Below are 27,199 nucleotides of genomic sequence, written 5' to 3'. Positions count from 1 at the left end.
CAAAACAATCCCAAAGCCCCAAAAGTAATTTCTGTAACCATTCAGTTAAAAGTGCCTGTGCAAAAGACAGCACAAGGAAGGTTTAGTTTTCTAAGGTGTATTTGTTTCAAGTTCAAATGTGTTTTCTTCTTTGTAATAAACCCCACCATTTCTATTCTTCACATATTCCATACAAGCTTTATTGTATTAAATATAATCAAAGCAAGGAGTAGGGTCAATCACTGGTCATGATGGTTTTTGGTAATTATTGCACAGCTAATTGGCTATTATCATCATTGCCTTGTTAACGTGCATCCTGCAGGAGGAAGTAGCTCTTGAAGGCATTGAAGGCACTAAACTTGCTTCATTTAAAAAAAAAACAACAAAAACTTGGTACTTAGACATCCACATCTGCCATTGCTCTCTGTAGAGGATCCACAGCCCAGTAGTCATCATCCCAGCCCAGGAACCAGCCAGAGAAGGTTGGGGGCTCAAAGCCTTGCTTAACAACTGTGATGGGAGTTCTCTTGTCTCTGCTGGCTGGGTCAGTCTCAATGTATCTCTTGGCTGGAAACACACAAATGGAAGGAACACTCAGAGAGTACTAGTCTGATGGAGCAACAGGTGAAACTGTGTAATTGTAGCTAAATGGCTGCTGGAGATACCACTTCAGATAGTTCATTTAAAAACAAAACACACACGCACAAAAAAAACAAAACCAACCAAACAAAAAAACCAACACCAACAAACCCACAAAAGTTTGCACTCTCTGGTTTTCTCTACACCTGGTAGAAGGCTGGCACTTGTTTGTAGCTAAATGGCATTAGGATTATCGACTGCCTGTGGTGCAGAGGCAGCCTGTGGAGCACAGGCTCAGCACGAAACAGAGAAGTGATGAAACTGAGCTCTCACAATTGTAATTTCATTTTAACTGATGAATGATCCACTGGCACAGAGGTAAAAAGTGACAGCCATGGCAAAAATCCTGTCTTGGGCCACTTGTGAAACTCTGCTGGGTACAGCTGGAGTGCAGGTTGGGCATAGGCTCTTCAGAATTCCTGCTCACCCACACAAGGACACTTCACTGCTCGGCCTTGAGCACAGCATGGCTGAACACACCTCGTTGTGCTCATCCTAGGGATCCTCCTTTCTTGAGAGATGTGATCTCTTTGATCCCAACACTGACTGTTATGTTGTGATTAAGATACATCTCTCAGTGTATTAAATGGCCAGCCTTATGATCAGATAGTGGGAAAACAAAAACTCTTAGTTCAGAGAGGAAAATGTGACATTACCAGATTTCAGTGCCTCGGTCTTTTCTTCTTCTTGGGCATCTTTCCCAATCCATACAAAGACCTAAAGATTAAACAAAAATAAAATATTTCAGCAACAATTGATCTCTTTATGAAAGAAAGGATAATTTAGACAAAGTCTCAGTGAACAGTGTGACCAAGAACATACCTATGTTGGTGTGCCTGGATTGTTAAGCTACGTGACTAAAGCTGTTGGTAGATAATGAGCAGCTTTTGGACTGCGTTTTATCTGTGTAATTTCTAGATACATGAACAGATTATACACTAGCTTGACCTCAGGAAAATCTAACGTTTCAAACATACAACATACAAAATTCTAAGTTGCCTTTTGGCTGATTAATGTACAGTCTGTTACTGAAAAATAACAGTAGATGTGTCAGTAACTTTGCTGCATCGTAACAATGGTTCACAGTCCTCTCCAGCTGGAACAAGGACTCTGCCCAAAAGAAGTTTACAGACTGGGGGAGCACATATGACACAACAGCCAGTCTCCCTCAGCCCTCAAGCTATCCAAAGCAGCAGCAGGACACCAACTCGTTTCTCAAGTTCCAGGTCTAAGTTCTCATCAGTATCACTACTGAGATTATTTGTTCTCAGGCCTGAAGATGACTCTGTAGTACAACTCTTCCAGCTATGGTAATTTGGGTCTGAATCTAGACCAAATTTGCACCTGTTTTTTGCTCCCTTCTTCCATACCTGATCCCATGTGTCAAGGAGCATGACATCATCTGTAGCAAGGTCATCCTGAGTCAGATCTCCAGGAACTTCTTCAATCTGGAAAACAAGGTTAAAAGATGAGCACATCTTCCAAGTGCTATTTTATCAGTTAGGATAATCAGTTCACAGAGGATTCACCTCTGGCCAGTGAGAGCATGAAGGTGGACACTGGTGTGGTATTTGACCATGTAACTCAGGCTATGTCACAGAAGTGCTCTTAGACCACAGAACACAAAATGTGTCTCTTTTTACCTAGAGAAACTCTTTCACTCACACCCAAGACTTGTACTTGAAAGATGAATGAGTTAAAATTTGAGGATGCCAGTTTTTAACCTTAGTTAAAAGTCTGATGCTTTAGGAAGTTGCTGTGCTGATGCAACAGTGGAATAGAACTACCTGCTGTCTGCAAAAATTGGTGCCCGTCCTTTCCTTCTGGAGGCAACACCACAGAGAAGATGAAACAGCCTCATGATTGGCTCAGAGCAGACTGGGACTGAGCTTCTCCCAGCTTTGTCGGATGGATGTTGAATTAATGATATGCTTAGATACTCACAGTGAAGCGGCCACTCTTGTTGGAGCACGCAAAAAGGCGCGGGGGGTGAGCATCCATCTTCTTGTCCTTCAGCCGGGGAGAGGTACGATAGGGAGCTTTTCCACCCAAAGCTGCCCAGAAATTATCTGAAAAAGAGAAAATTATACTGATGCTTCAACTGTTCAGGGAAACCCCCTGCAGCAGTGAGGTTTGGGTAGGGCCTGAAGCACTCTTCTATGTTAGAAAGTCCCAAAGGCCTCCAAACAAGAGTACACTGTTAAACATGATTATACTTTGGAGAAGCCCCTCCTGTGTCCACATAAGCCTGTGTCCACATTTCCTTATTCTGGGAGACAAAGGAAAATACCCATTAAATAATGACTGAGAGTATGCATATACACAGAAGTGATCTCACGTCCACTGTGCCCCCCTCACCTGGCTCTCTGCCCTCAGCAACCTGTACCGGCCGAGCTCCCAGTGTCTTCAGCAGCTCTTGTGCTCCTGACTTCTCAGCATCACTGGCTCCTTGGCCAACCCAAAGGTAAGCAGCAGAGGGAGTTTTCAGGACAAAGGCATCATTGGAGTTCAGCTGACTGGCAGCAGGATCCAGCTGAAAAGGAAGAACATTGCACGTGTCAGCTGTCACCATCCTGTACACAGAGCCCATTTTTCAAAATATAAATCAGAGCCTGTTGCTGAATAAACTGCAAACAGGATATTCCACACAAGCATGTAAGGCTGTAAGGTACAGCCTTTGCCTCTATCTGAGTGATGAATAAGATTTAATCATACCAGAAGAGCAAATAAATGGGGCAATGGCTGCAGATAAGAGCATAGGAGGTTCCATGTGAATAGCAGGAAGAAGTTCTTTCCTGTGAGAGTGACAGAGCCCTGGGACAGGCTGCCCAGAGAGGCTGTGGAGTCTCCTTTGCTGGAGACTTTCAAACCCGCCTGGACACGTTCCTGTGTGATGTGCTCTGGGTGACCCTGCTCTGGCAGGGGGGTTGGACTAGATGATCTTTCGAGGTCCCTTCCAACCCCTAAGATTCTGTGATTCTGTTTTCAACAGTGTGTGAACTGTCATGGTATGAGGGTGTAGCCACTAGTGGGGACTTAAAAGAAAACGGCTAAAATGTATTCAAGGTGATATTTAGCAACAAATTAGAAAATAATGATTATCACTACTTATCCATGGGAAAAGAGGAATATTTTAACAGTTTGTAAAGTTTTCCAACTGTTTCAGTTGAAATAAGTAAGCTCAGTTTGGCCCCTGTTCTGTTCAAAGGGCTGGTGTTCCCATCACAGCCTGGGTGTGCAACAGGAAAGCTGCCTCTTCCCACGTACCTCTACTGCTCTGGTAGCTCCTGAGGTGCTGGATCGGACCTGGAACAGCCGTGTTTCTGCAGGTGCTGTCTGGCCTCCTTCCCTAGAGGTTCCACCCTTGTAAACAATCAAGGGCTTTCCACCAAACATGCTCATCAGATGAGGTGGCTCTTTTCCTTGCACTACTCGTTTCTAGAGAAAAGAAACATAGAGTCAGTTTTAAGCTGCTGCTGAAGAGCAGCGCAAGATATACCAGAAATGGCCTCTACAACCATCTTTCCAGCTGGAATCTTCATACAGCCCCTAGACAGACACAGGAGCTCAGCACAAAACAGAGAAGTGATGAAACTGAGCTCTCACAATTGTAATTTCATTTTAACTGATGAATGATCCACTGGCACAGAGGTAAAAAGTGACAGCCAAGGAAAAAATCCTGTCTTGGGCCACTTGTGAAACTGCTGGGTACAGCTGGAGTGCAGGTTGGGCATAGGCTCTTCAGAACTCCTGCACTATGGCTGGCAACTACTACTATGTGACTGGGTTTCTATATGGCAAATTGGTACCATATAACTATATCTATATCTTACTTATTCCCAGTGCTGGGGTTTTTTGTTTGTTTGTTATTTGTTTGGCTGTGTTTTACCTGCACAGGGCTGCCCCCCAGCTCCTCATCCAGCTGCACTGTGAGGAATGCAGAGGTTGTAATTTCATCTTGAGTGGAATCAGCACCTTGCCTGAAAGACAAGGCAAAATCTGAGGTTTATTTTCAGCCCTTTCCCTCCACACACGCGTTACAGAGATCAAGAGGGAAACTTTTTGTTACCTAACTCTGTAACACTTCATTCAACATGAAGGAGGAATTCACTATCTTTTGTTGTAACACAGTGATTACAGAGGGAGATAGGGATGTTTTCTAGATAAGCACAGATTCTTTAGTATCTTCATGCCTATCTCCCATTATCTTTCTAGCAGCTAGTTGAGAAACATGCCTGTAGGTACTGTTACCAGAACTGCACGTGCAGCCCCTGCACAGACTGCATCCTTTCTGGTTTCAGTTCCACAGCTTGCCTATGTGCCTCTCTGCTTGCTGACAAGCAGGAAGAAGACCACTGTGAGACTGCCTGCTGAAAAATTCCTCTTCAAGGGCATAGTCTGGGAACTGTAACAGTCACAAGCCACCAGCTAAGGTGACCAAAAGTTCATTACAGTGGTCTCAAAAGGTGTAGGAACTGCAAAAAGCACTAGAGCTTGATCCAAAGAAGGAAGTAACTACTACTGGAGGGGATGGGGGGGAAACCACTAAAAAAACCCAACCTAGCACAGTAATTCCCCCATTGTCCCACTTCAAACAAAACATTCCAAACCTCTGGTAGTGTTTTGCTTGCAAGGGAAGATTATCCAGGGTGAAATGTCATCCCTCGAGGATCCTCTGGAAGTGGGAACCAGCAGTGGTTCCATTTTCAAAGCAGCAGACTCTCAGCCCCACACAGCCCCAGTGTTTCCTGACTTGCCTCAGAAAAAATTCTTACCAAGTGTAAATGATCTGTCCCGGTTTTCCAGCATGCTGGTAATTGTACAGGATAATATAGCTGTCCCCTCCATAGAACTGGCCATATGTCGAAGGATCCACTGGCACTTTCTCTGAGCCTTCTATTCTCCAAATCTAGAAAAGGAGAAAAGCAGAAATAATTCTGAGTTCTACATGACAGCTGGATAAGCACATGCTCCTGACCGAGTTCCCGTTTCATTTTCTTGGCAGGTTCAGCCTCCCAGCAATTGCAGTCCTGCAGCCCCACCTGCTGCCGAGCGCGGCTAAAGGCGGGCACGCCCCAGCCTGCGGGAGCCGGGCACAGCTCGCTCATCCCGCCGTGTGCTCCCAAACCTTCATCGGATTCAACCACAACCACTGGAGAAAACGCGAGTCAGCACCAGCACGGCCAGCACCGATGCCCATTTTGTTCCTGCATGCATCGAGGTGCACGAGATATGTGCTCTGAGACAATCTGCCACCACGTGTGTGATGGCAACAGCTACAGTAACTGGGAGGAGGAGGAATATTTAAGAAGTCTGGGTCCACACTGCTGGGTGAAGTGGTGCCCCTAGGAGAAGTCTGGAGTCAAAATTAACAGTTCATCTACACCATTTAGCTGCAGGGCTCTCAAGATCCTGTTGGTATTTCTGGTGTTAAAAATGCCCCCAGCACTTACAAAACTCCAGTGTTGACGATTCTCAGGCCTCCATCTGTCTTGCTGCTCTTGCAGGAACACCACCAAGTAGCAAAGAAAATTCTGGAAACCTTCCCAAAGGAATTCTGACATTGCTCACCTGTTTCTTGCCAGAGCCATCATCCTCCATCCCGTGCTGAGCAGCCATGGCCTTGGAGGTGTGCAGGGTGGCAGCATCGAAAGGGACCTTCTCGATCTTGGCAACGTGACCAGAAACGTAAGCCTCCCCCAGCCCTTCTGTCTGGTCCCTGTCCCGCCAGTTCTTGAAGAATTGCTTAAACAAAGGTGTCTCACCACTCTCAGGGAGGACTTGGATCTGAAACAAATGAGCCAGCCCATCAGGAGCAGCCTTGCCCCCCATCCCACACAACTCCAGCTCTGGCTGCTTCATGTAAGCCCTGGTTTCAGGCTGACACAGAATTGTCTGGTACAACTTTGCTGAGGCCACAGATGCCTGGTGCCCAGATGTGGACAAAGAGCAATGTCAGCTCTCACTGACACCACCATCAGCGGCACCTCCAGCTATCACCATTTTGGGCAGATCTTTTCCAAGAAAAAAGACAAATCACAAACCATCTGTTTTCTGCTCCTTGTAACCATTAGTTAGAAGGGACCTGTTTCTTTCAAGCCAGTGTTATTCAATCCTTAAGCCCCAGTGTAACTATTCCTGGAAGGTCCATACTATCACAACCAGCAAGATGGGTCTCAATTTGCTATGGGATGCAGGGTCAGTCTCAGATGAGTTCTGAGGAAGCCAAAGGGACATTTAAGCCTTTAGTCTCATCTCCCTAAGAACAATAAGGGCAGGTTTACCTACACCCTCTCTTTTTCACTCTTTGGAGAGAGATCATGGAAAAGGTAAAAAAGTATATGAAAGGAAGAAATGTTAAAAATCAGTTATGTTGGGGTAAATGCTATTTTAAAGACAGTGTTAGCTCAGCTGCAACACTGCAATATCTCCCTGCAGAAGAGCAGATCACTCAAAACAGGAGCTCCTTGAAAGACTGCTAGTGGCACTTCACATGAGCTGTGCTCTGGAGCTGGTGGCCTGTGTGACAGAAAAGTAACCCCAGTGGTGTCTGAGCTGCATGACCTTACCTGGGTATGTTTTGGGTAACCCATCTTGTCAATGAATTCAGAAGCTGTTTTCAGTGCTGCCTTCTTCTCTTCAGAGTTGGCACTCTTGCCTTCAATGAAAATAGAGGGAAAAGAGGTCAACTTTCTAAAAGTTCTGCATAGCTAGAGAAAAAAACTGCCCCAGGTACTTTGGCCTTTTGCAACAGGAGAAGGGCCCAGCCTTCTAGGCAGATGATGTGAATGACAATTTTTCAATCTCTTTTATGCCTTTTGTGATGGCTGAGAGCACAACTGCCTTTCTACTTAGGATATTAATTCATTTTTTTCTTCCTGGTTCCCAGAACCCTCCCTTTAACTCTCTACATTACAGACCCTGTACCTCAGCACCTGACAAATTTCTGAGATTGTTAATGCTATCCAAACCTGCCTGGAACAGCTCCCCAATCTAGCTAAAAAGAAACAGAGATTGGGAGCTGGGAGAGGATCCTATGCACGCATAAACAGATTCACCCCATCTCTGTGGTACCTTTCCAGACAAAAATCTTCCCATCTGTGCCATGGTCCAGAATGAAGCAGTCATCTGTATTGAGGGCTGCCTGGGAGAAGGGGTTCTCATCTGCCACCAGGGAGACTGCCATGTTCCCAGCCCCATTGGAGACCTGTGATAACACAGCACAAATTAGATAAGGCATCATCTGATCCCCTCTAGCTTCCTGGCGATGGTCCAAAACCCAGGGAGTGGAAGGGAAATAAATTTGAATGCACTGGCTGCTTCAGGCACTATTGTTTCTCAAACAGGATACCTTTAACACAGGAACGGTATGACCAAAACAAAATACTTGCTCTGAAGATTTCAAGTGCTTCTAGCAAAGCAGATACTGCTGGGACCACAGAAAGATTGTTCCAAAATGGCAAATGTCCTTGGTGCATAAGCAGCCAAGAAATATCTTCTAAAGCAAACCAACTGCCCTCAAGAACTGGAGGGGACAGGCTTGGTCCCTGCAAATAGGCCCTTCTATGTTAAGTGGATTTAATTACTACTCTGAGTTCCTGTACTCACTGATGGATAAAGGTCCACACTACAAGCCATCTTGGCAGATATTCACCAAATCATTACCGGAGACTGCCAAAAAGGCTTAGACATTCTTCTACACTTAACACTGATGGCAAATGTCACCTTCCAAATCATTGCTTCATCATGCTCACTGGATGTAGAAAGGGGGTAGGTCCTGGTTCTCAGGCTCACTATTTCTAGTTTTTCCCTGTCATCTTCCTAACACAATGCCTGATAACACAAAGGGAAACTCCTTTTTTTCCCCATTCACTTCACATTCTTCCTTTCCCTCAACAATTTCAGAAAAGTCCCAGCTGCCTCACTGCAACCAAAAGTGGTGACAAAGACAACAGAAAGCACACAGGTATGCAGGAAGCAACCAAGGTTCATACATAAAAGCTCATAAAAAGCTAACAGCAGAGTGAGGCAGCAGCAGGACTCAGACTAGCTCAGCTCCTCTCTGCTATTCCAGCTCCATCTGATTAAGCAAAGTTCACTCCATTCTCCACAAGGTTAATTGTCAGTGTCCATCTGTTTCGTGTTACCTTATAGAGCTTAGCCAGCTTTCTATTGGCTGTATCAGTTTTGGTTTCATCAGAAGCTCCTGGTGGCAAACTGGGCTTTGGTCCCAAGACCTGCGAGAGAGAGAAAACACATTACCTGCAAATCCATGAGGGTCTCTGTTCCCCAGATGCTCCAGCCACAAGAACAAGTAGAAGAAACTTCTAGATCAGCAACAGTGAAAATACACTCTGCTGTTCCAGCAACAGAGGACCAAGTCTGCATTGAACTGAGTGCTTTTACCACTAACATTTCATAGGTACAGACACACACTACTGAGCCCGTCTACCCATCCCACCTGTTCTTCAACATCCCACCCTTCCCACTGCAGCAGGGAGAACTGCACAAAGGGAATAACCTGCAGCATTTCCTCCCGCTCGGATCCTTCCTCCGAAACATAGACCTTGGCGCGACCGTTCCGCTCGTTGTCCCGGATCCCCTTGGCCAGCACCGTGGCCTTCAGCCGCTCTTGGCGGTTGCTGCCAGAGCCACACCACTGAAAGATGTTCTGGGGGAAAAAAGAAAGACCATGCAGTTGTCAGAGTGTACTAGCCCTAGACAAGGTGGCAGCATGGCTGGGACTGAAACATGTTGGACTGGCTAAACAGTGTTTCAGAATGCTCAAAATTTGAGGGTAGCTTCAACAGAGTGGGGAAAAAAATCCTAATGTGAACTAATCAGGTATCTCCTGCCCCTTAAAGTCTGCTAAACCTGCCTTCTACATGGTACTTACACTGCCAAGGTCAAGGATGAAACAGTCCCCTGTGTTGAAGCTCTCCCAGGTCACAGGGACCTCCGTTGCTCGTACTGTTCGCCTGCCTTTGACCTGCAGAAGCCTCTGCACAGTCACCTCATTGGGAACCACATGTCTGAAGCCAGAAGCCACACCACCAGCCTAAGGGAAAACAAAGGAACGACAACTCACACCTGTGCTGTTGCTTCAGAAAAACTGAAAACCCTACTGATTTGCTGTCAGTGAGCACTTCTTGCCTCTCACAGGAAAGAGGGTCAGCAGCAGCTGGCAGGCAGAGCTAGTCTGCCCAGGCTGGGCTTCTGTATCTCTTGATACATCCCCCCTATCCATTCCCATAGTGTCTAAGGGACACTGAGACAATACAGTTGGAGATCTCCAGATCTGAAGAAGAGGACAATAATTTGACGTATTAATGGGATTTAACAGGATTGGTGGGGTGGAGACTGTATTTCCATGTGCATTTTATGTCCTGCCTACCAGAAAGTCACCAGGATTCACCTTGTCTGGTCATAAAGAGATACTTGGAATTACTTATCAATGTAGGCAGCAGCACTCAGGTCAGTTATCCTCACAGAAAGCATAATCCAATTCAAATATATGAAAATAACAACAAATGAATGGGAAATGAGCAAAACAGAAAGACTAGCAAAGTCTGAGACATGAGGAAATGTAAGCACTTTGTAAGCATTTGACCTGATAGCTCTTCCCTTGTGCCACTGGATGCCTAACAAACATCACTGTTCTTGACCGTGCTTTTACTTCTTCTATTCTACTTCACTGCAATGGCATAGACGAGCAGCTCTCACTACTATTTGTCTACTTTACCAAAACATTACATATGTGAAGGAGATGGGCTAAGCACAGAAAAAAAGACTGGGCAGGTTAAACTCTGTTATGCAAGTGGCGAGAAATTAAATCTACTGGGTAGGCGTTTCCCATTAACTCAGATTGTTATTTCTTAAATTCATTCCAGACGTCCTGGGACTGTTCTTCCCTCTGCATCTCGAAGAAAAACAAAACCTCGATTCCTAAAATTTCCTGGGGCTTTGCTTGTGTATTATTAATTCAGCCAAAGCTCTCCCACTGGGATCTGCTGTTCTCCACCCTGTCAGTTCCAACTCATTGAAAACATCTGGTTGAGAAGTGTTGAGCAACTGGAGAAGGGGCAATTCCCAGTCTTTTGAGAACTGGGGAGTGGGCAGGATGCCATTTCTTACAAACTTGATTCATCCTGGTAGTATAAAGACCAAATCATGACCTACCTTGTACTTGATGCCAGATTTGAAGTACCCCAGGAAAGTTGAGGACTCGTGGCCTTGCACTTCGCGGTGCTGAACAGCCTTCCCTTGAAGGTAGTCATCCATCTGGACAGTGAATATGGCAGCTGCCCCACGCTCATCTTGAGAGCTTTCATCTCCTAAGAAATAAAAAGGCAACAGCTTGGAAGGGATGCAAGGTTTCTGCCTCTACATCCAACTGTGAAAAACTCCAGAGACAAAGCAGATTACTAGGAAGTTTAGGTTCCAAGGGAGGTCTGCAGAATAGCTACTTCCCAACTTTTCTAATAGCTATCCCAAACAGCAGTATAAACTGTGTGTTTGTCTGGGACCCTTACAATACCATCAGAACTGCTGCAACCCTACTGCTTCACAGCTTTGAAAAGCATAATTCAATTTTCTTTTGCCAGTTCACATCGTCCTGGAAGGAAACTTGCTATGGAGCAAGTACACAGACTGATAAATCTGCAGGAAGACATTATCAGGCTTCACAAAGGCTGTAGGCACTAGTGGGGCACCAGTCTCACAGCAGTTTGCCTCTCTGGCACTCTGTGGTGTGGAAAACCTGTTGACAAACGGCAGACAGGACAAGCCACTGTGCAAGTATCTTACACAGCATTAAATAAGATATTGGCAAAGGGTCTCAGTTTGCAGGACGTGGAGAAATCCTTGCCCTGCTACTCAGTGACATTTACTGAAGAAGGCCAGTTAGGAGGTCTGAACCTCAGGGGGAAAACTCCCACTCATTGAGTCAGGAGAACAACCAACCTCCATCCTTTCAAACAGAAAGGATTTCAGTCCCTTTCATTGGAGATCTTGTCTTCCCTGTGAACCTCTGGAGAACAGGGATTTATTCTGTCATCTTGATCAGAAAAAGCCATTTCTAGTCACAGTGATGGCTGTAGCCACTACTGCAGAAGCCATTCCAAGGTGAGTAGCACTGTATGGCACCCAAAATGGCATTCTCACTGTACTGACAGTTCTGCTCTCTGTTCCCTTGGATAACACCTTCTGGACAAGGCTGGTGTAGTGAGAGGAACAGAGTTCACCTTGGATTCCCAATTCATCAGGGGCACTCCCAACTTACCCAACCAGAAATGCAAGTCGTACTGGAGGTTCCCACCCCGCTGCCTGATGGTATTCAGCACCAGATAGGAATCTCCTGTGAAGAAGTCTCCGTACAGATTTTTTGGGACTGGTACCAAATCAAATTTCTCGATCCTCCAAATCTGAAGGCCAGGTTCCTTCCCAGCCTTGGAAAACTCAGCGTGTTCCACCATGCTGACAGGCTAGGGGCAAGACAGAGAATGTTGTTCAATAGGCAGGGTACAAGGAAGTGCATGTTTAAATTATATTGCTTCTGATCTCTGAACTATTGTTCCAGGCAGCAAATGGAAAGTTTCCCTTTTTTCTCTTGCACTGAATTTTTAAGGAAAAAACAAAAAACGTGGGAGGGAGGGAATGTCTCTCAATTGATCACTGTTAATTTTAACTTTAAATCAACTCTACTTCCAGGCTTATTCCCAAGTTAATCTTTCTGAGACTCTCTTTTCTCTGTTTTTTGTCTACCACTCCTGATTTTACTCTACATATATTTACTAATTTATAGCTTTTCAGCATGGCACAAAAGGGAAAGCCTAATCCCCTTGCTGACTGCTATAAAAGCCTGCATGATGTTCAAGACAGTAGGAAATAAACCCCTTTTTAATTCTATATATTGTACATCTTGCACAAACATTACTTACAGTTTTCCTAAAGCCTGCATGGTACTATCCAGCCTTGTCTGGAAAACATTGTCAATGTCATCAAAGAGTTAGATAATTAACAGGTTTCTTATACCTTTTCTGTTCTGACTTGTTGTTACTTCAGCACTTCTGTGTAACTGCTCCCTCAAAAGAATCACACTAATAGACACACCATCCTGTCCTAAAGATGCTGCCATTTTGATTTAATATGTGTGTTGTCAGACTAATGCAACGTAGTAACAATATGCAATTCATTCTTTCAGCAAGCATAACAAACACTTTTCTAAAACTATATTATAAAAAATTCACTTTTGTAATACTGAAGGGAAAGAAAACATTTCTGTCATCTCAGCAAAGGAGGTTTGGATATTGCAGCATGCCTTAGAGTGGTATCAGATAACAGGGAAGAAAAAATTAAAATGTTATATTAGAAGCATCCAGTCTTTTGACAAACAAGATAGTTCACAGGAGCTGATGGACAAAAGTACAATGCACTCAGCTGTCAAGGCAGAAATAAAGAATATTACAAACTAGAAAGCAAAATAGCAAGTTAGCTACCAGAGTGGTTCCTAAGCTGAAATCAGACAGCAAACAAAGATGGAAAACAATTCACTTCATCATGATTCCAGTCAACCTGACTTCCTTTCTCCCAAATTCCCACTATAAAACTGGACAAACTCCTTACAAAGAGTTAAAAGAGTGTGACTCTTAAAAGAAATCAAAGAACAAAGGTTTTTCGATGTTTAATTGTGATGTTAATCACTTACCACAGCTGAAAGCACAACAGCTGCTGTAACAACATATCCAAGCCCTGCAACAGACATGGAGCTCACACAGTTCAGTTTCAGAGCCATTGTGCAAAAAAGGGTGAGAAAAACATAACTGAAGTCCAGTTTGCCCATTTCTAACAGCAAATGGACTTCTGCCTTCTTCTGCAGAAGCTGTAGGGAGTCCCAGCTCCCTCCTCCTCTTGCTGCTAGTGAAGATGAAGCACAGGAACCAATCTTTTATCAGGGACAAACACACCCACCCCCTCCACAATACAGGGGCGTAACATGTTTGTGCAAACAGCCCTCCTGGAAGTCTCCGAGGCTCCTTCAGCCACTCACAGACACTTAATCCCAGCAGGCAATAACTCAAGACAATATGTTACCCATTACAGCCCACAGTGCAACTGCCTTCAAACCAGCCAAACACCTTGTCATAAGGCCAACGAGAAAGGAAGAAATTAAGAGGCATCAGCAACAGAGGCAATATTTTGTCAGCTGAAAACTGCAAATAAATGGAAAGTTGATGAGAGACAGATGAACAGAAGGGCTGATCCAGATAGCAAAGGCTGCAGAGAAATAGATTTTGGAGATGAAAAGCACAGAAAAGCACTGAAAGGACACAACTGAATAACCTGAGGATGGAGGAATGTGTCCTCATCTCTCTGAACTTATCAGAGGAGCAAGATGCAAAATTTATCACATTAATTGTGTGTCTTGCACCTGGATGCAAGTCTCATATGGGCTTCTATCAGAGTAATGCACTCCGGAGGGGTCTGAGATGCTCCATGTATCTCAGGTCATGTGTTAGCAACAGGACTTTAGTAGTGTGGTAGTTGATTGAACAAGAGCTAGTTCAATAATTTCACAACCATACACCCTATGCCAGGACTATAACAGCCATCAAACCTATTTGGGTCGCTGATGGTAGCATACCAATGATCTGCCATCAGTAAAGAGATTGTTCTTTCAACCATCTCACGCTTCAGCAACCCAATCCATCACATTTTCCACGTGTTTGCAGTAAGAGAACTTGCAGGAAACTTGCCACTGCAGCACCTCAGGAGCAGAGCAGCCCTTTGGAGGGTGGAATGGCCCCTGGAGATGCAAGCAGCAGTGTCTGTGATACAGCATCTGCCAAACACTGGCCAGGGGATGCACAGAGACCCTCCTCAGCCATCCTCTCTGGTATGTGGGTATGAATATGCTGGAAGGTCAAACAGGAATGCAGGAATGTAACTAATGCCTGTGTGTGGTTGTGCTGCTGGTTGTTCTTTTCCCTTAACCTACCCAGGGATGAATTACTGACAGTTTGAGGTTCCCACTTTCAGAATCTCTCTGATTAAATAAGGAACCAAGCCTTCTAACCACAAAAGTCCACAACAAAACTTCCATGAAGGAAAGAGCAGACCCCACTTTGTGCTTCTTCACTCTCCATGAGAATATTTTCCTTCTCTCACTCAAACACTCTGTTTTTCTGTTGTCCAAGCTGATACATTTTGTTTTGAAATGTCACTTTGGCAAGCACTGATTTAGTTAATGTACCTTTGAGCATTTCACTGGAAATTCTCAAAATGAAATGTCTTAGTGTTGCTGTTATTTCTGATCTGTGTGAAGGAAGTTCAGAGTGTCAGATGTCAAAGACCCAGTGAAAAAAATGTTGGGACCCTGCCTGTGTCAGGTCCAGCACTGCAAGGAAGGCAGCTGTGAACAGCTCCTGCAGCTGCAACACCCCCAAACCAAGACAACTGCATTGCATAACATTAGAAAGAGATGGGTCCTTTCCAAATGGAAAACTACTTTGTACTTTTTATTAATAAATACCTGTATAGTGCCACACTTGGCCAAACTCCACAGACTGCAGGTAAGAAGACAGGGTAACTTCTTTGTTAGCATCCCAATTTAGTTTACATTCTAATCTGCAGACACATGCTCATAAACATATAGGGTCATTTGGAAAAAGTTTATTTGGTCTTCTCACTAACTTGACATTTTATAAGTTCTGCCCTCAGTCCAAGCTTGCATTGCCAGCTACTTGCAGAATGTAAACACAGGCAGAAAAAGGAAAGAGGGCTATAATGAATAAATTGTATATTATAGTATTCCTTGGTAAAAATTAATCTGAGTCATGTCAGAAGGGAGTAAGTATAACATACTCCAACAGCTGGTTTGTTAGTGCTGTCAGAAAATGTTGCTTTGTTAAATCAAGCCACAGAAATGTGTGCTCTGGATGGTTTATTGAGGGCATATGCCAGATAAGATTGCCAAGACCCTACTCAAAAGGACGTCCTGTTGGAAAGATGGGGAAAAGGCAGATTTCAAGCTAATGTTAATAAAACTATCCAGCTTAGTCACAGAAAGGGTATTATGCAGAGCCAATATCTTATGCAAAGGAAAGTTATTTAAGGAAAACAAGGAAAGGGCTTGGAATACAGTCTCTTAGTGCAGATGGATCATCTAAATGACACTTGGCTACATAGAGATAAAAACAAGAACTTAAGAAGTCCAATGATTTAAGCAAACAGTGGAAGACAACAACTTATTATAGTATCCAGATGTGCAGTTAACACCATCACAACAGGCCCAGATGAAAATGTCATATAATAGAGACTGGCCTAGAGGAATAATTACAGGGATATTCCCTGTATTTACCAAACACAAAATACAAGACTCGGTTTCTGAGGGAAGCTGACACAGAGCAAAAGTCTGCATCTGGCTCACAGAGCAATGGCAGAATTTAGAGACTGCTTCTTCAAGAACATGTGAAATTATTTTCCTGAGGCTGGAAGCTGCTTTCTTCAAATGAAAGGGCTGAAGAGTGAGAAAGACCCATGTGGTGTCTCTGCTCAGCAAATGTGACATTCTTGCCCTGCTGTCACCCTCTCTGCTACGGTGCTGTTGGAAGCTCTGATGGCTGATGCTTCCACCTCTGATCTGGGACTCAGAAGTTTCCTCTCCTGGTATCCCAGTCCAAAACACCTTTCTTATTTCCACCCTGCAACTTGTAATAAACAGTTCTCTTTGCCTCCCTCCTTGTAGATTTCTATTTATGCACTTTACATTAATCTCTGTGGATGTGCCTCCCACTCATCTGTCACAGAGTCACTCTACACCCTCACAAACTGATGCCATCGGCACTTTGGCCACTTGTGTTTTCCCTCCTCTGAATTTGTTTCTGCCAAGAAGGTGCCCAGTTCTGCACTGCTCAGATGTGGCCCAGCACAGCTGTACTGAATGTCCTGTTCCCTGCAAGAAAAACTTGTGGACAGAGAGCCCAGAATCTCTTGCTCTATCTCATCACACTGCAAATTTCATTACAGGGAATAATTAATACTCCACATCAAACACACTGTCACACCTACCACCATATAAAGCATCTAATGATGGTATCTAAAGTGCCCTTCTACAAGACAGTACCACCCAGTACTGACAGGGGGGGCAAAAGAGGAGAAAAATCTTTATTCTGTTAGACTTCAGACTGAACCTGATTCAACCTCAAACATTCAGAGCAGCTTTCCCAAAGCTGAAGGAATGCACACACTCAACCAAAACATTCTCTGACTTCTGGTATTGCCAGAGTAAGCAAAAGGCACAAGACAGGAATTATACTACTTTAACAGTTTTTAAATTAAACCGTTATTAAAGCAAGATTAAATACAATGGAATAGGTATAGATATTTAGTAGCCAGTTCCTCTGTACAATGCAACAAACATTACTTTATGGGGCTTTCCTCACAATGATGCTTCTGGATGTTTCTTTTTCTGAATATTTATTGAAGATGGAAAACAAGAGGTGGGAAATTGTGGGTGAAAAAAAGAAGTGCGTGCAGTGGTTCATTTAAATAGACTCAGCTGTAAAGGGGTCTATGCTGTGCAAAGGAAAGAGACATTTTAAGGGAGTATTTACATGAGACAGACCCAGAGGCTTGATCACTACATTAACAGCATCCTGGTTTAAAATCAACAGTGCTTGTGGGAGCAAGGGGGCTTATTTTCCTTTGTCTCACAATGCACCATAGAGACAACATAGTCTCCCTCACATTTGGAAAACCACTGTTCAATAGTTCACTTTCCTTGCAGCTTTTATTCAGTAACTGGCCACCTACCAGAGAAAAATGAGCATAACTTTTTTTTTTTGGAGCTACAGTTAATTTGTGGTAATTCACACATGTATATACCCGCAAATATAAGTAAGGACTTACCTGCACAGGGCTGCTCAGGAAAGCTGGGCTGAATTAAATGAGGCTGATGTACCTGGTGGTAGGCCAGATCACCATGTGGCTGTTCTCATCTACAGCTTGTGTGTAGTCCATGACAGGTCCAGTTAATTTGTCTAAACTTGCTGCACTAACAAAGCCCACACAGGGCTGGTTGGCAGCCAACAGAATATTACACCACAGAGTATCTAAAACACCTGCTGCTTACTTCTGAAACAATTTCTACATTTCTAGATGGCAAAGGCTGTATTTTTTTATTATTATTATTTTAATGGATACTTCTTGTGCACCAATTGTACCCGGGGGCAAACAGTTGCATTTCCACCCAGCTCACTCCCTCTTTCCCTCTACTTATTTGACAAAAATTGCCTGGAGAATATTGTCTGCTCCAAAGAAATAATAATAATGTATGTCCTCAGGAAAATAATGACTCCCCTGTCTCACAGCATTCCAGCCCTTCTATATCAAGTGCCAGAAGCAGTAAATTGCCACCATATTTCTGCTGCAACAGGGAAACTGTCACTCACTCTGTTTTGCAGTCCTACAAGCTTGATCAACCCCAAGGAAATCAACAGGTTGTCTCTGCAAAGGTAACACTGCCAGAGCAAGAGCTGTGTTCTCCAGATCAATGTCTGAAATAAAGCCCCTGAAGGGATCAACATTTCACAAATCAAGTTATTCACTTGCTTCAAGTTTAGCCATCTCTACACTTCAAAGAGAATCTGCCCCTCCTGACTGTCCACGCAGCCATTGCTTTTTTCTCTGATCCTTTGCTGACCCATAAAAAACAAATTTACAAAGATTGTGAGAGTGAACACTACAAAATCTTTCAAAATCTGGCAATAAAAAACTCATGACATGATGCTGCCTAAAACAGAAAGGAAGACAGTTCAGCACAGTATTAACAGCTGATGACAGTACATAGTGAAAAAAGAAATACTTGTCTGTTCCTTATAGCCTCCTTGCCAGTACAGCATATATTATGACTAACTCTTCACTAAGTCACTGAAAATACATCTGGTGGGACTTCAGCTTTGTTTCCAAGGTGATAGGCACTGAAAAATACCTAAAGTAATAGATTTGATCAGTTTTCAGTCTCCAAACAGCCCTAAATTCACACACACGTAAAACTATAAAAAACCCCTTCCCTTCCATCCCTTGAAGAAGCTAGTAAACAAAGTTTATTTGGGACAAGAAAAATTGGCATGGAAGAACCTCCTCCTACCCCAACCACAGTGACTCCAGAAACCTGTTTCAGTTCTCTAGATGAGCAGCAGCATAGCTAGAGGCATTCCTAGCAGTTACACCTTAAGAGCCACAGCCAGCCCCAACACTGCAGCAGTGTTGGTCTCCACCTAAAACACACAGCTGATTTCAAGAGGAACTGGGGCCGACAGTCCTGGATACAAAGTACAGAATTATCTGTACAACCAGCAAGTAGGTTTTTTCATTAATAGGTTAAAATTCCAACTAAACCACTTTATCAAATTAGAAGACCCAGATGATTTGAGTATTGTTCACTTTTTCCAGCTGTTTGTTTGCATTATGAGTCATGTCAGCTCTATTCTGGTCTCTCTACCTTTGAATATGATCCACTTAGAAAACACAGAGTTCAGCCCAATGCACCAAGGCTAAAAACTTCAGCACAAAAGCCTGAGTTTCTTCTCAGCTGCACTGATGTAAATTGGGAAAATTATTACTTAAATGGGAGAAACTTTTGGAGAATATATAGGTCTCCCATCTGAAACACACCCAGATAAAATCTGCTGATACTATCAACTGTTGAACAGCCCTCCCTTAAAAGCATACATGAGGGCTGAATCATGCACTTAAACACACACAGCACAGGCAGGCACAGCTCAGTGGAAACCATTGGCCACTTTCATTCCATTGTGAGCAAAAATGAATCCTGAATTACATTCACACACAAATTACTGCTCAGTGCTGAAAACATGTCTTAAAGGAGTGCTTATGTAAGCCCTGAGACATAACCCAGAACATGAGAATATGACCACCACCCCACACTGTGTTCCAGAGAGATGTGTTGGTGACAGCCAAAACACTCTGATGGAGGCAGTCAAGACATGTCTGTGGTCAGCTGAGGGAAGTGACACAGCTGGTCTTCCTCCAGTCACCAGATCCTGACTGTGTACAGGGGAAACAATCTGCAACTTGATGCAAACTGTCTCTCCCCAGAGAACCAGCCAACACATTCCTCTGTAGTACAGAGGCCTGTTCAATCCATTATCCATAATCCAAAGAAGAACAGAGTAATACATTATTGCTGGAGAAGAAGGGCTGGAAACTGCAAGAGATGGTCAAAAGGGAGATACAAAACACTGCTACACTGCAAGGGTAGCATCAGACACAGGTCACTAGATGAAAGGACTGTAACAAACCACACAAAGCAAGGATAAGAGAAGTACGTGCAAATGCTAGGGTGGAATATGAAAGACTTCCCTGGTTGCAGCACAGTACATCCAAGTTCTAGAGCAAGCCCACCATGGGGCCGCACAGGAGCCTGGGGACCTCCTGCCTTCCACATCAGCTCCACACAGGATTTATCTTTCCATCTCAAAAACCTCCACATGAGACATGAAGCACTCAGAATGAACAGAAATGAGTTCACTTAATATACATTCTTTTAGATCAGGGACAATGATCAGAACACAAGGCACGGCTGAGAGTTACAACTGCTGTAGGTTTTTGGTACCTGCATTTCCCTGCTGACAGGCAAGAGAGACTGAACTGCTACGATCAAAGCTTCCTCTAGTACTGCACCCAGCACACAAGGGCAGGCAGCTCTGCACCAGGAGGCAAGACTCCCCCATTTCACATGAAGTGGTTTTCTTCACAAATACCCACTTCCAAGTAAAGAGATGTGGAGACAGAGTTAGTAGAGTTCTTCTTTCTATTTTACTATCAGTTCTCCTCACACATGCAGGTGTGGCCACTGCATTAATGACTCAGGCTTGAAGAGACAGAACTTCTCATGAAGGCTGTTTTCAGCTCCAGAACCAGATGCCACCAAAGCCGTGGCAGCAGGAGCACCCAGCTTCCATCCCTGCTGCACAAAGCCACAAGAGGGCATTGCTATAAACAGCCATGCCAAAATACTCCCTTTTTCCACACAGCCCAGTGTTTGCAGCTCTTCCTCTGGTGATTAAGAGGTTTTTTTTATTTTATTTTTAGCAGGACTCAGGGTTCAGTGTTGAAGAACCACAAGCATTCTCAGAGCAGACAGCGTGAAAGAAGGAAACGTCCTAATGGTGATAGCTCTCATCACAGCAGCCTCCATCCCTCCTGAAAGATCCTGGGATGATTCATTTCCTCCAGTGTTTTAAAGGCACTGTTTTGAATTGTAGCTGTATTTTTACTGTGTGTGGAAACATTCAGTAAATAACATATGTTTAAACTTTGTTTTTGGATGGCATCCCACTGACTGACAAGCTCCTAATACAGACAAACAGTTGTTTCTCCCTCTCCCAATTGTGCTGGGACATCAACTGAGATCAGTTACAGCTCTTCAGGTTCTCAGTGGGACCTGAACGAGGGCCAAAAGAAGAGAAAAGGAAGGGAAAGACCAAAACCACAGACTGTAGTCACAAAAAACCACTTTCCAAATGGGTAAAAGATTAAAAAAAAAGACCCCAAAAAGCTTCACAGTCTCTGCCATCTACTCTTCCACCCAGTCACCATCACATCCCAAATTTTGATCAAAACACCTGACAACCTGAAAATCCTGACTGAGGACACCATTACTAGCAAAGTCCCAGTCCAGCCCAAAATGGGGAAAACCAAACAAAGTAAAATAAAGTCTATTCTCCAGAGGGAAGTGTGAAGAGGCAGAACTCCCCAGAATACCAAGCAAATCAACCCACTCCAACGTCAGTGGCACTGCCACACTCCCTCAGCTGAGTGTCAGTGAACTGGCTATTCCAGGCTGGTATTTTCAGGTTGCCAAGCACTGCAAAGTACACCAGCAAAAAGCTGCCGGAGCTCAACTTAACTCCACTAATGTCAGAGCTCTATTTTAACTTTGCAAATGCATCATCAGTGGATAATCAGAAATAAATACTTGGCAATCCTGCTGAGAGTCACTTACCGGTAAAGGCTGCTACTTCCTTTACTAACTTCTCTGCATGGTGCTGCCCTTCACTGAGCAGGTGTGAAGCACTGAAAGTGGACATCTCATGAGCACTGTCTGATCTGATTCCACCTGGATGGGATTTAACAGTGACACCACCAGGCAGCTCTCTTCCAGTGCCCTGGATGCACACCCAGATCAGCAGCACGTGTACTCTGAACATCTCTGTACGGTGATGGATGTAACAGGATTTGTGCCACTGCAGGAGAAGCATCCAGTGCTGTCACCAGGCAGGCACAAGCAGAGCAGCTGCACTGGGAAGGCAGGAACATACTGGCATGTCTGCAAAAGCAGAGTCACCTACCAGTGTGCCAGACAGCTAATCAAGGGGCCTGATGAATCTACTCTTGTAATCAGTGTACTATTGTTATCAGGGAGCTAAAGGCTGTAGGATATAGTGTAAACACTGGAAATTTGCCAACGTTTGCAACTTCTAGGGAAGCAGAGATGAGGCAGAAAGCATGTCCTCTGAAATCCAGGCCTGGTGCACAAGAAGGCTGCTCAGACTCTCCCACTGCCAGGTGAGTTACTTCTATTCTCTTTACTTTAAAAATTACCTGAATGCAACCCCCAGTTCAGGAAATCCCTCATCAGTTCTCAACTGTCAAAATTCACAAGGACAGACCTAAGAAAAACTGCCCATATATTTCTCCATTCTCTTCCTTTGTCTAAACATCTGCTGTGAGCTGCCCTCAGAGACAGACACTGTTGAACTAGTGTGACAGCTTCTCTGCTCCTGTGCCCCGAGGACTGTATCTGACTGCCTTGCCTTTTCACACGACCATTGTTTTTTGGAGCCTCCAGCAGAAAAATACTTCACAAACTGACAAAACCAGCTTTAGGCTCAATAGCTGTGCACTATCCCCACCTAGGGAGTCTGCATCTGATACGGGAAATACAGTTCCAGCATGGCTTGTAGCTGAGAGCTCCAGCAAGTTTATTGCCTTTATGGGAAAAGAATTAATCATCCATAGAATTTCTTTCCAAATCTCTTAGTCTTCTTAGCGTCTGAAGTGATTAATTATGATTAAGAGGCTGAAAAGACAAGGACTTGAACAAGAAACAGAACAAATGCATGACAGAGGTACACAAAGAGATAGGCTGCACACAAAAAAAACCAATAACTTGAGGTTTTCTTAATGTAAAACCTAAGTGACGTTTGAAAAACCACTGCACAAGACATATCCAGAGTCTTGAGTTTAAAAGGATTCAAAAGAAATTACAAGTGGACACACGAAATAACAATATATACAATTTTATTTTTAGATGGGATATTGAATACCTGGTTTGGAGAATCAGCCAACCATCCATTAACAGAAACAATACACAACTTGTTACTGACAAATTGCCCATAGCAGAACTTTCTGCCTTTTCATGAAAAGCACTAGATAGCAATTAGGCAGAGATATACTCAGAACTCAATTATTCACACAGCAATTCCCAAGTCCTGTAGAAGCAAAAAAAAAAAAGAACAACACAACACAAGAGCAGCTGCTTCTTCCTAGACAGTTACTGTGGTGCCCAAGCTACTTTATATCTGCATTTAACCACATTTTGTTATTGCAACCAATGTGGAACTTGATCACTTTGGCTCATATTTAAAAAAAAAAAAACAACCAACAACTCTCTCTTTTGGTGTCAGGATTCCAAAGCAAAACTGCAGGTGCTTGGTTTGTGAAGCTGGATATTCTTGTTCAACATCTTCTTTCCCACATGCTACTTGGTAGCAACACTGATGTCTGAGATGGAATTAAAATAGAAAGCTTGTATTTGTAAAGTGGGTTTAAGGCAGATATAAATGTTGGGTAATAAATGTCACCATGCTATTTTAAGAATGGTTTCGTTCCCATCAGGACTCTGTAAAACACCCAAACTACAACAAAAATTACTCTGAACTTGGACTGGGGAGAAGCATTAGATCAGTATGGGCCTTTGAACATAGAGAGCTGCTGCTTCTTGTACTGTGGAAAGGCTCTTACCTTTTCACTTCCACAGAAGAAGCACTTAAGAGACACTCTGTACCACGCTATGAACTCAATAATTGGCTGAAGCCCTCACAAAAGTATATAAAGTATCTACAAAACCAGCTTTGTAATGGAACATGTCAGGCAGCCAGTCTTGTAGCTGGAGCTGGCAGCAATCCCCCTTGGTAACATCATCTGAACTGTGCAACTCAACTGTGGAACACTACCTCACATCCCTGCTTTGGTGATGAAAGGAACAAATTCACAAATGTGTTGGATTTGTGCCTGTGAAATCAAAGTTGAAACCAGCAGTAGTGTTTTTGCTTTGTTACCTTTTAGACATTCAAAAGCAGCCAAAGATTGATGGCTGGTTCAATTTCCCCTGTGTTTTCCCCAAAGCATTGGAATTTCATCCAGCTAGAGAAAGCCTCCAGCCCCCTGGGGACACTGCAGGTATTCAGCTCTCACTTAAACGAATTCTTATCTAAACACTCAACCACTGGAAAATCCCTCCATGTATTTAAGCATTGAAGAAGCTCACCATCCCCCTATGTCACCAATGACGTGCAATTACATTCCCTGCCCTATCTCCATGCTGAATTCTAGTGAAATCCATGGAGCTGGACCTCTCACCACTCCAGCAAGTCAGCCCTGTGACAGGGCCTGTTGATGATAGATAAACTAATGCTGACAGCCAGGGTTGGTGGGTAAGTGCAGAGGACAGCATTCTCATTATCCACTCTGGAAGTGAACAGCCACGTTAAATCCAGAGCCTGAAACCACACCCAGAGCACAGAGCGCAGGGCGGGCAGGGAGGTGGCTGTCACGCCAGCCATCCTGTGGAGCAGATGTTACACGGAGCCGATCTCTGCTTCTCTCTCCTAGTGGCATGGGTTAAACTTCCACCTCTCCCCACTCTGTACTGGGGACTATGGAATAAACTATCTCATGGACAAGATGAGAGAAACCAGCAGCAATAGCCAAGGTCGTGTGAGACCTATTCCTTCATTTCAATTGCCCAGACGGATGTTACATACTATTCTGCAAAACAGCTTGAGAAACCTAAAGGATGAGAGATCTCAGCTCCCACCCCCCTTTGATGCTGAGTAGGACGCTCTAAGCTGAGCCATGCCAGACCCCAGCAAAGGACACTTTTTTTTGGCTGATAAACTTGCATCATGCAGAAAGTTGGTAGTGGAAAATGGAAATTGTAATGATGAGCAAGAAAAATAAGAGACTTAAGGGGAAATGATGCTAGGATCATCCTTGTTAGAAAAGTCGGATTGTTTACATCCAAAAGCAAATAACATTCAAAGCAGTTTCATTCAAAGAGGATCTACTTACTAATGAGGCCTCCTTGAAACAAGTCATCCCCATAACTTTTTTTTTTTTTTAAACACTCTTCCTAGGAAACATTTTAAATACGTTTTAAGTGTCTACATTTTTTTGAATTTCTATTCAAACAGAGCTTTCAAACATTCTTCCCCCAGGCAAAGAACAACACAAACAGACCTCGCGCTGTTCCCCATCACGAAAGGGCCCGTTTTGCCGGGGCTGCAGGGGCAGCCCTGCCCTGCCCTGCCCCTCCCAGGCGGCTCCTCAGGCCCAGCCCGGCTGCTCTCAGGCGTTTTGCCCCTTTTTCCCTCGGGGTGTCACCGACACACCCTCCGGTTAACGCCACAAGCCGAGCTCTCGGAGGGACGGTGCCTCGGGCTGAGGCACCGCGGGGCCTGAGGCGACGAGCTGAGGGGAGACGCGGGGACCGGCCCCGCAGCCCGGCCCCCCCCGCGCCCGCCTCCCTGCCCCGGGGCGCACGGCCGCCCGTCCCTCCCGGCCCCCCGCGGCGGGGATCGCGCCGCTTTCCCCTCAGACCCGCGAGCGGCAGCCGGAGGGAGCTGGGGGGGGAGGCGGCCCCTCACGGCCCCTGCAGCGCCCCGCGCCGCCGCTCCCCGGTGGGCTCCCCGCAGCCCGGCCCCGCGGGGCACCCGACCCGCTCCTACCTGCTGCTGGCGCCGGCGGGGTGGAAACAGCGGCCGGTGGCGGGGCCGGGCGGGACGGGCCGGGCGGGGCAGCCCCGGGGCGGGACGGGCCGGGCGGGGCAGCCCCGGGGCGGGACGGGCCGCGCCCCCGCCCCAGCCCCCGCCCGCCGCCAGGGGGCGCTGCTGCCGGCAGCGGCGGGGCCGGGCCCGCCCGGGCGGCGCGCGGAGGAGGGAGCGGGGCCGGCCCCGCGCGGCATCTCCCCGGCGCGGGGCGGCCTGGGACGCCGTTCTGCTGCACGCCCGTTGCCTCAGCACCCCCGTTGCTTCAGCACCCCCGCTCAGGGCCCGGGCGCCGCGGGGTGAGGTTGTGCCGTCGCTCCGGCCCCACGCGCGGAGGCGGCCGCCGTGGCACGTGGCCGCGGGGCGGGGGCGGCAAGGCCAGGGGAAGCTTCGTGCTCCCACAGCCCGCTGCTGCTGCCCCGGGACACCTCGTGCCTCCCCGCCGCTCCCGAAGGAACAAGGCGCGTGTTCATCCTGCAGACAAAGCAGCCCTTCACTTGGGGGCCGTGGGAGGCCGAGTGGCTCCGTCACCGTGCGAGGCGGCGGTGCTGGAAGACTTGATTCTCCACCCAACACTGGGCAACAGAGCAGGGGCTGGAGGCAGAGCAAGCTGAAAGGCCGTGGCTGTCACGCCGCGGGAGGCTCCTGTGGCGTTGCCCAAAGCCGTGTCTGTGGCATTTGGGTTGTGAGCACACGCAGGCTCAGTGCTCCCTGCAGCACTAGTGCAGGATGATGAGCACTTGTCCCTGAGCTCTGGTTCATCACCCCTCTCCTGCTCTCCGTGGCCACAGCCTCTCTCCCCAACTTACCCTTCTCCATGTTTCCTTCATACCTTTAACTTGAGTACGTTAAGATACACTGAGGTTTGTTCTCTTCCCTGGATGTTGCTAGTTTTTTCCTGGCTTTTATCCCTGTCTTGTGAAATACATCCAAGTCAGATGGATTGTTTTCTGTTCAACTGGAGTTTTCCTTGTGGTGTGGAAAACTGGACTAACTAGCAAATATTTTCCTGTTTTTGGATATATTACTCTCAGTTCTACTAAATAGATTTATTTCTGTCACATCTTCCCATCTCTACAATTCCAGATACTGTTTTAATTATTCAGTTTCTTGTATGAGTTTTCTTGTTTGTTTTCATACACCTTCATGCAAAAATTGGTGTGTCCATGCAAGAGCACGTGTACAAGAAACTTGTAGTACAGCCCTATAGAGTATACAGTAATTAATCAAACATCATGATACAGTGGTTTAATGTCATAACAAACCAGTCGTGTGGCCTGGGAGGCTTTAGTTTATGTGCACAGGCTGTGAGCCCTGCTGTCTGCAGCGCTGGGAGGGCAGACAAGCAGGACTGGGGATTCCCTTGGGGGCCAGCAGCCTCTTCTTTTCTGTCACCTCGTTAGAGAAACCCGCTTCCAGCCAGATCTCAAAGATATGGTGTGTAGGTATGGGCAGATCTGTAGGTGTGTGTATGTAGATAGATGTCTTTTTGGCCCTGAGTCACATGA

The 27,199-nt window shown here is 45.3% G+C and overlaps 1 protein-coding gene across 2 annotated transcripts; it reads right to left on the bottom strand.

Moving 5' to 3' along the window:
- Nucleotides 1-148: 148 nt before the first annotated feature.
- GSN (gelsolin) lies at nucleotides 149-25,713 on the bottom strand. Of its 2 annotated transcripts, none has more exons than XM_051636402.1 (17): nucleotides 25,653-25,713; nucleotides 11,900-12,101; nucleotides 10,798-10,952; nucleotides 9,515-9,676; nucleotides 9,140-9,289; nucleotides 8,766-8,855; nucleotides 7,693-7,825; nucleotides 7,188-7,276; nucleotides 6,190-6,405; nucleotides 5,394-5,527; nucleotides 4,508-4,598; nucleotides 3,886-4,056; nucleotides 2,977-3,151; nucleotides 2,563-2,687; nucleotides 1,989-2,066; nucleotides 1,275-1,335; nucleotides 149-546 (listed from the first exon to the last, which is right to left on the bottom strand). In XM_051636402.1, the coding sequence occupies exons 2-17, from the start codon at nucleotides 12,090-12,092 to the stop codon at nucleotides 377-379; spliced, it is 2,193 nt and encodes a 730-aa protein (XP_051492362.1). In that variant the 5' UTR covers nucleotides 12,093-12,101; nucleotides 25,653-25,713; the 3' UTR covers nucleotides 149-376. The 2 variants fall into 2 exon arrangements, with proteins under 2 accessions (XP_051492362.1, XP_051492361.1); XM_051636401.1 differs by lacking the exon at nucleotides 25,653-25,713 and adding an exon at nucleotides 13,325-13,554.
- Between the last annotated feature and the right edge of the window lie 1,486 nt (nucleotides 25,714-27,199).

This window comes from Apus apus, chromosome 19 (genome assembly GCF_020740795.1).
Source record: "Apus apus isolate bApuApu2 chromosome 19, bApuApu2.pri.cur, whole genome shotgun sequence".
In the NCBI taxonomy this organism is placed as follows: Eukaryota; Metazoa; Chordata; class Aves; order Apodiformes; family Apodidae; genus Apus; species Apus apus.
This window is presented reverse-complemented; position numbering and strand designations above follow the sequence as displayed.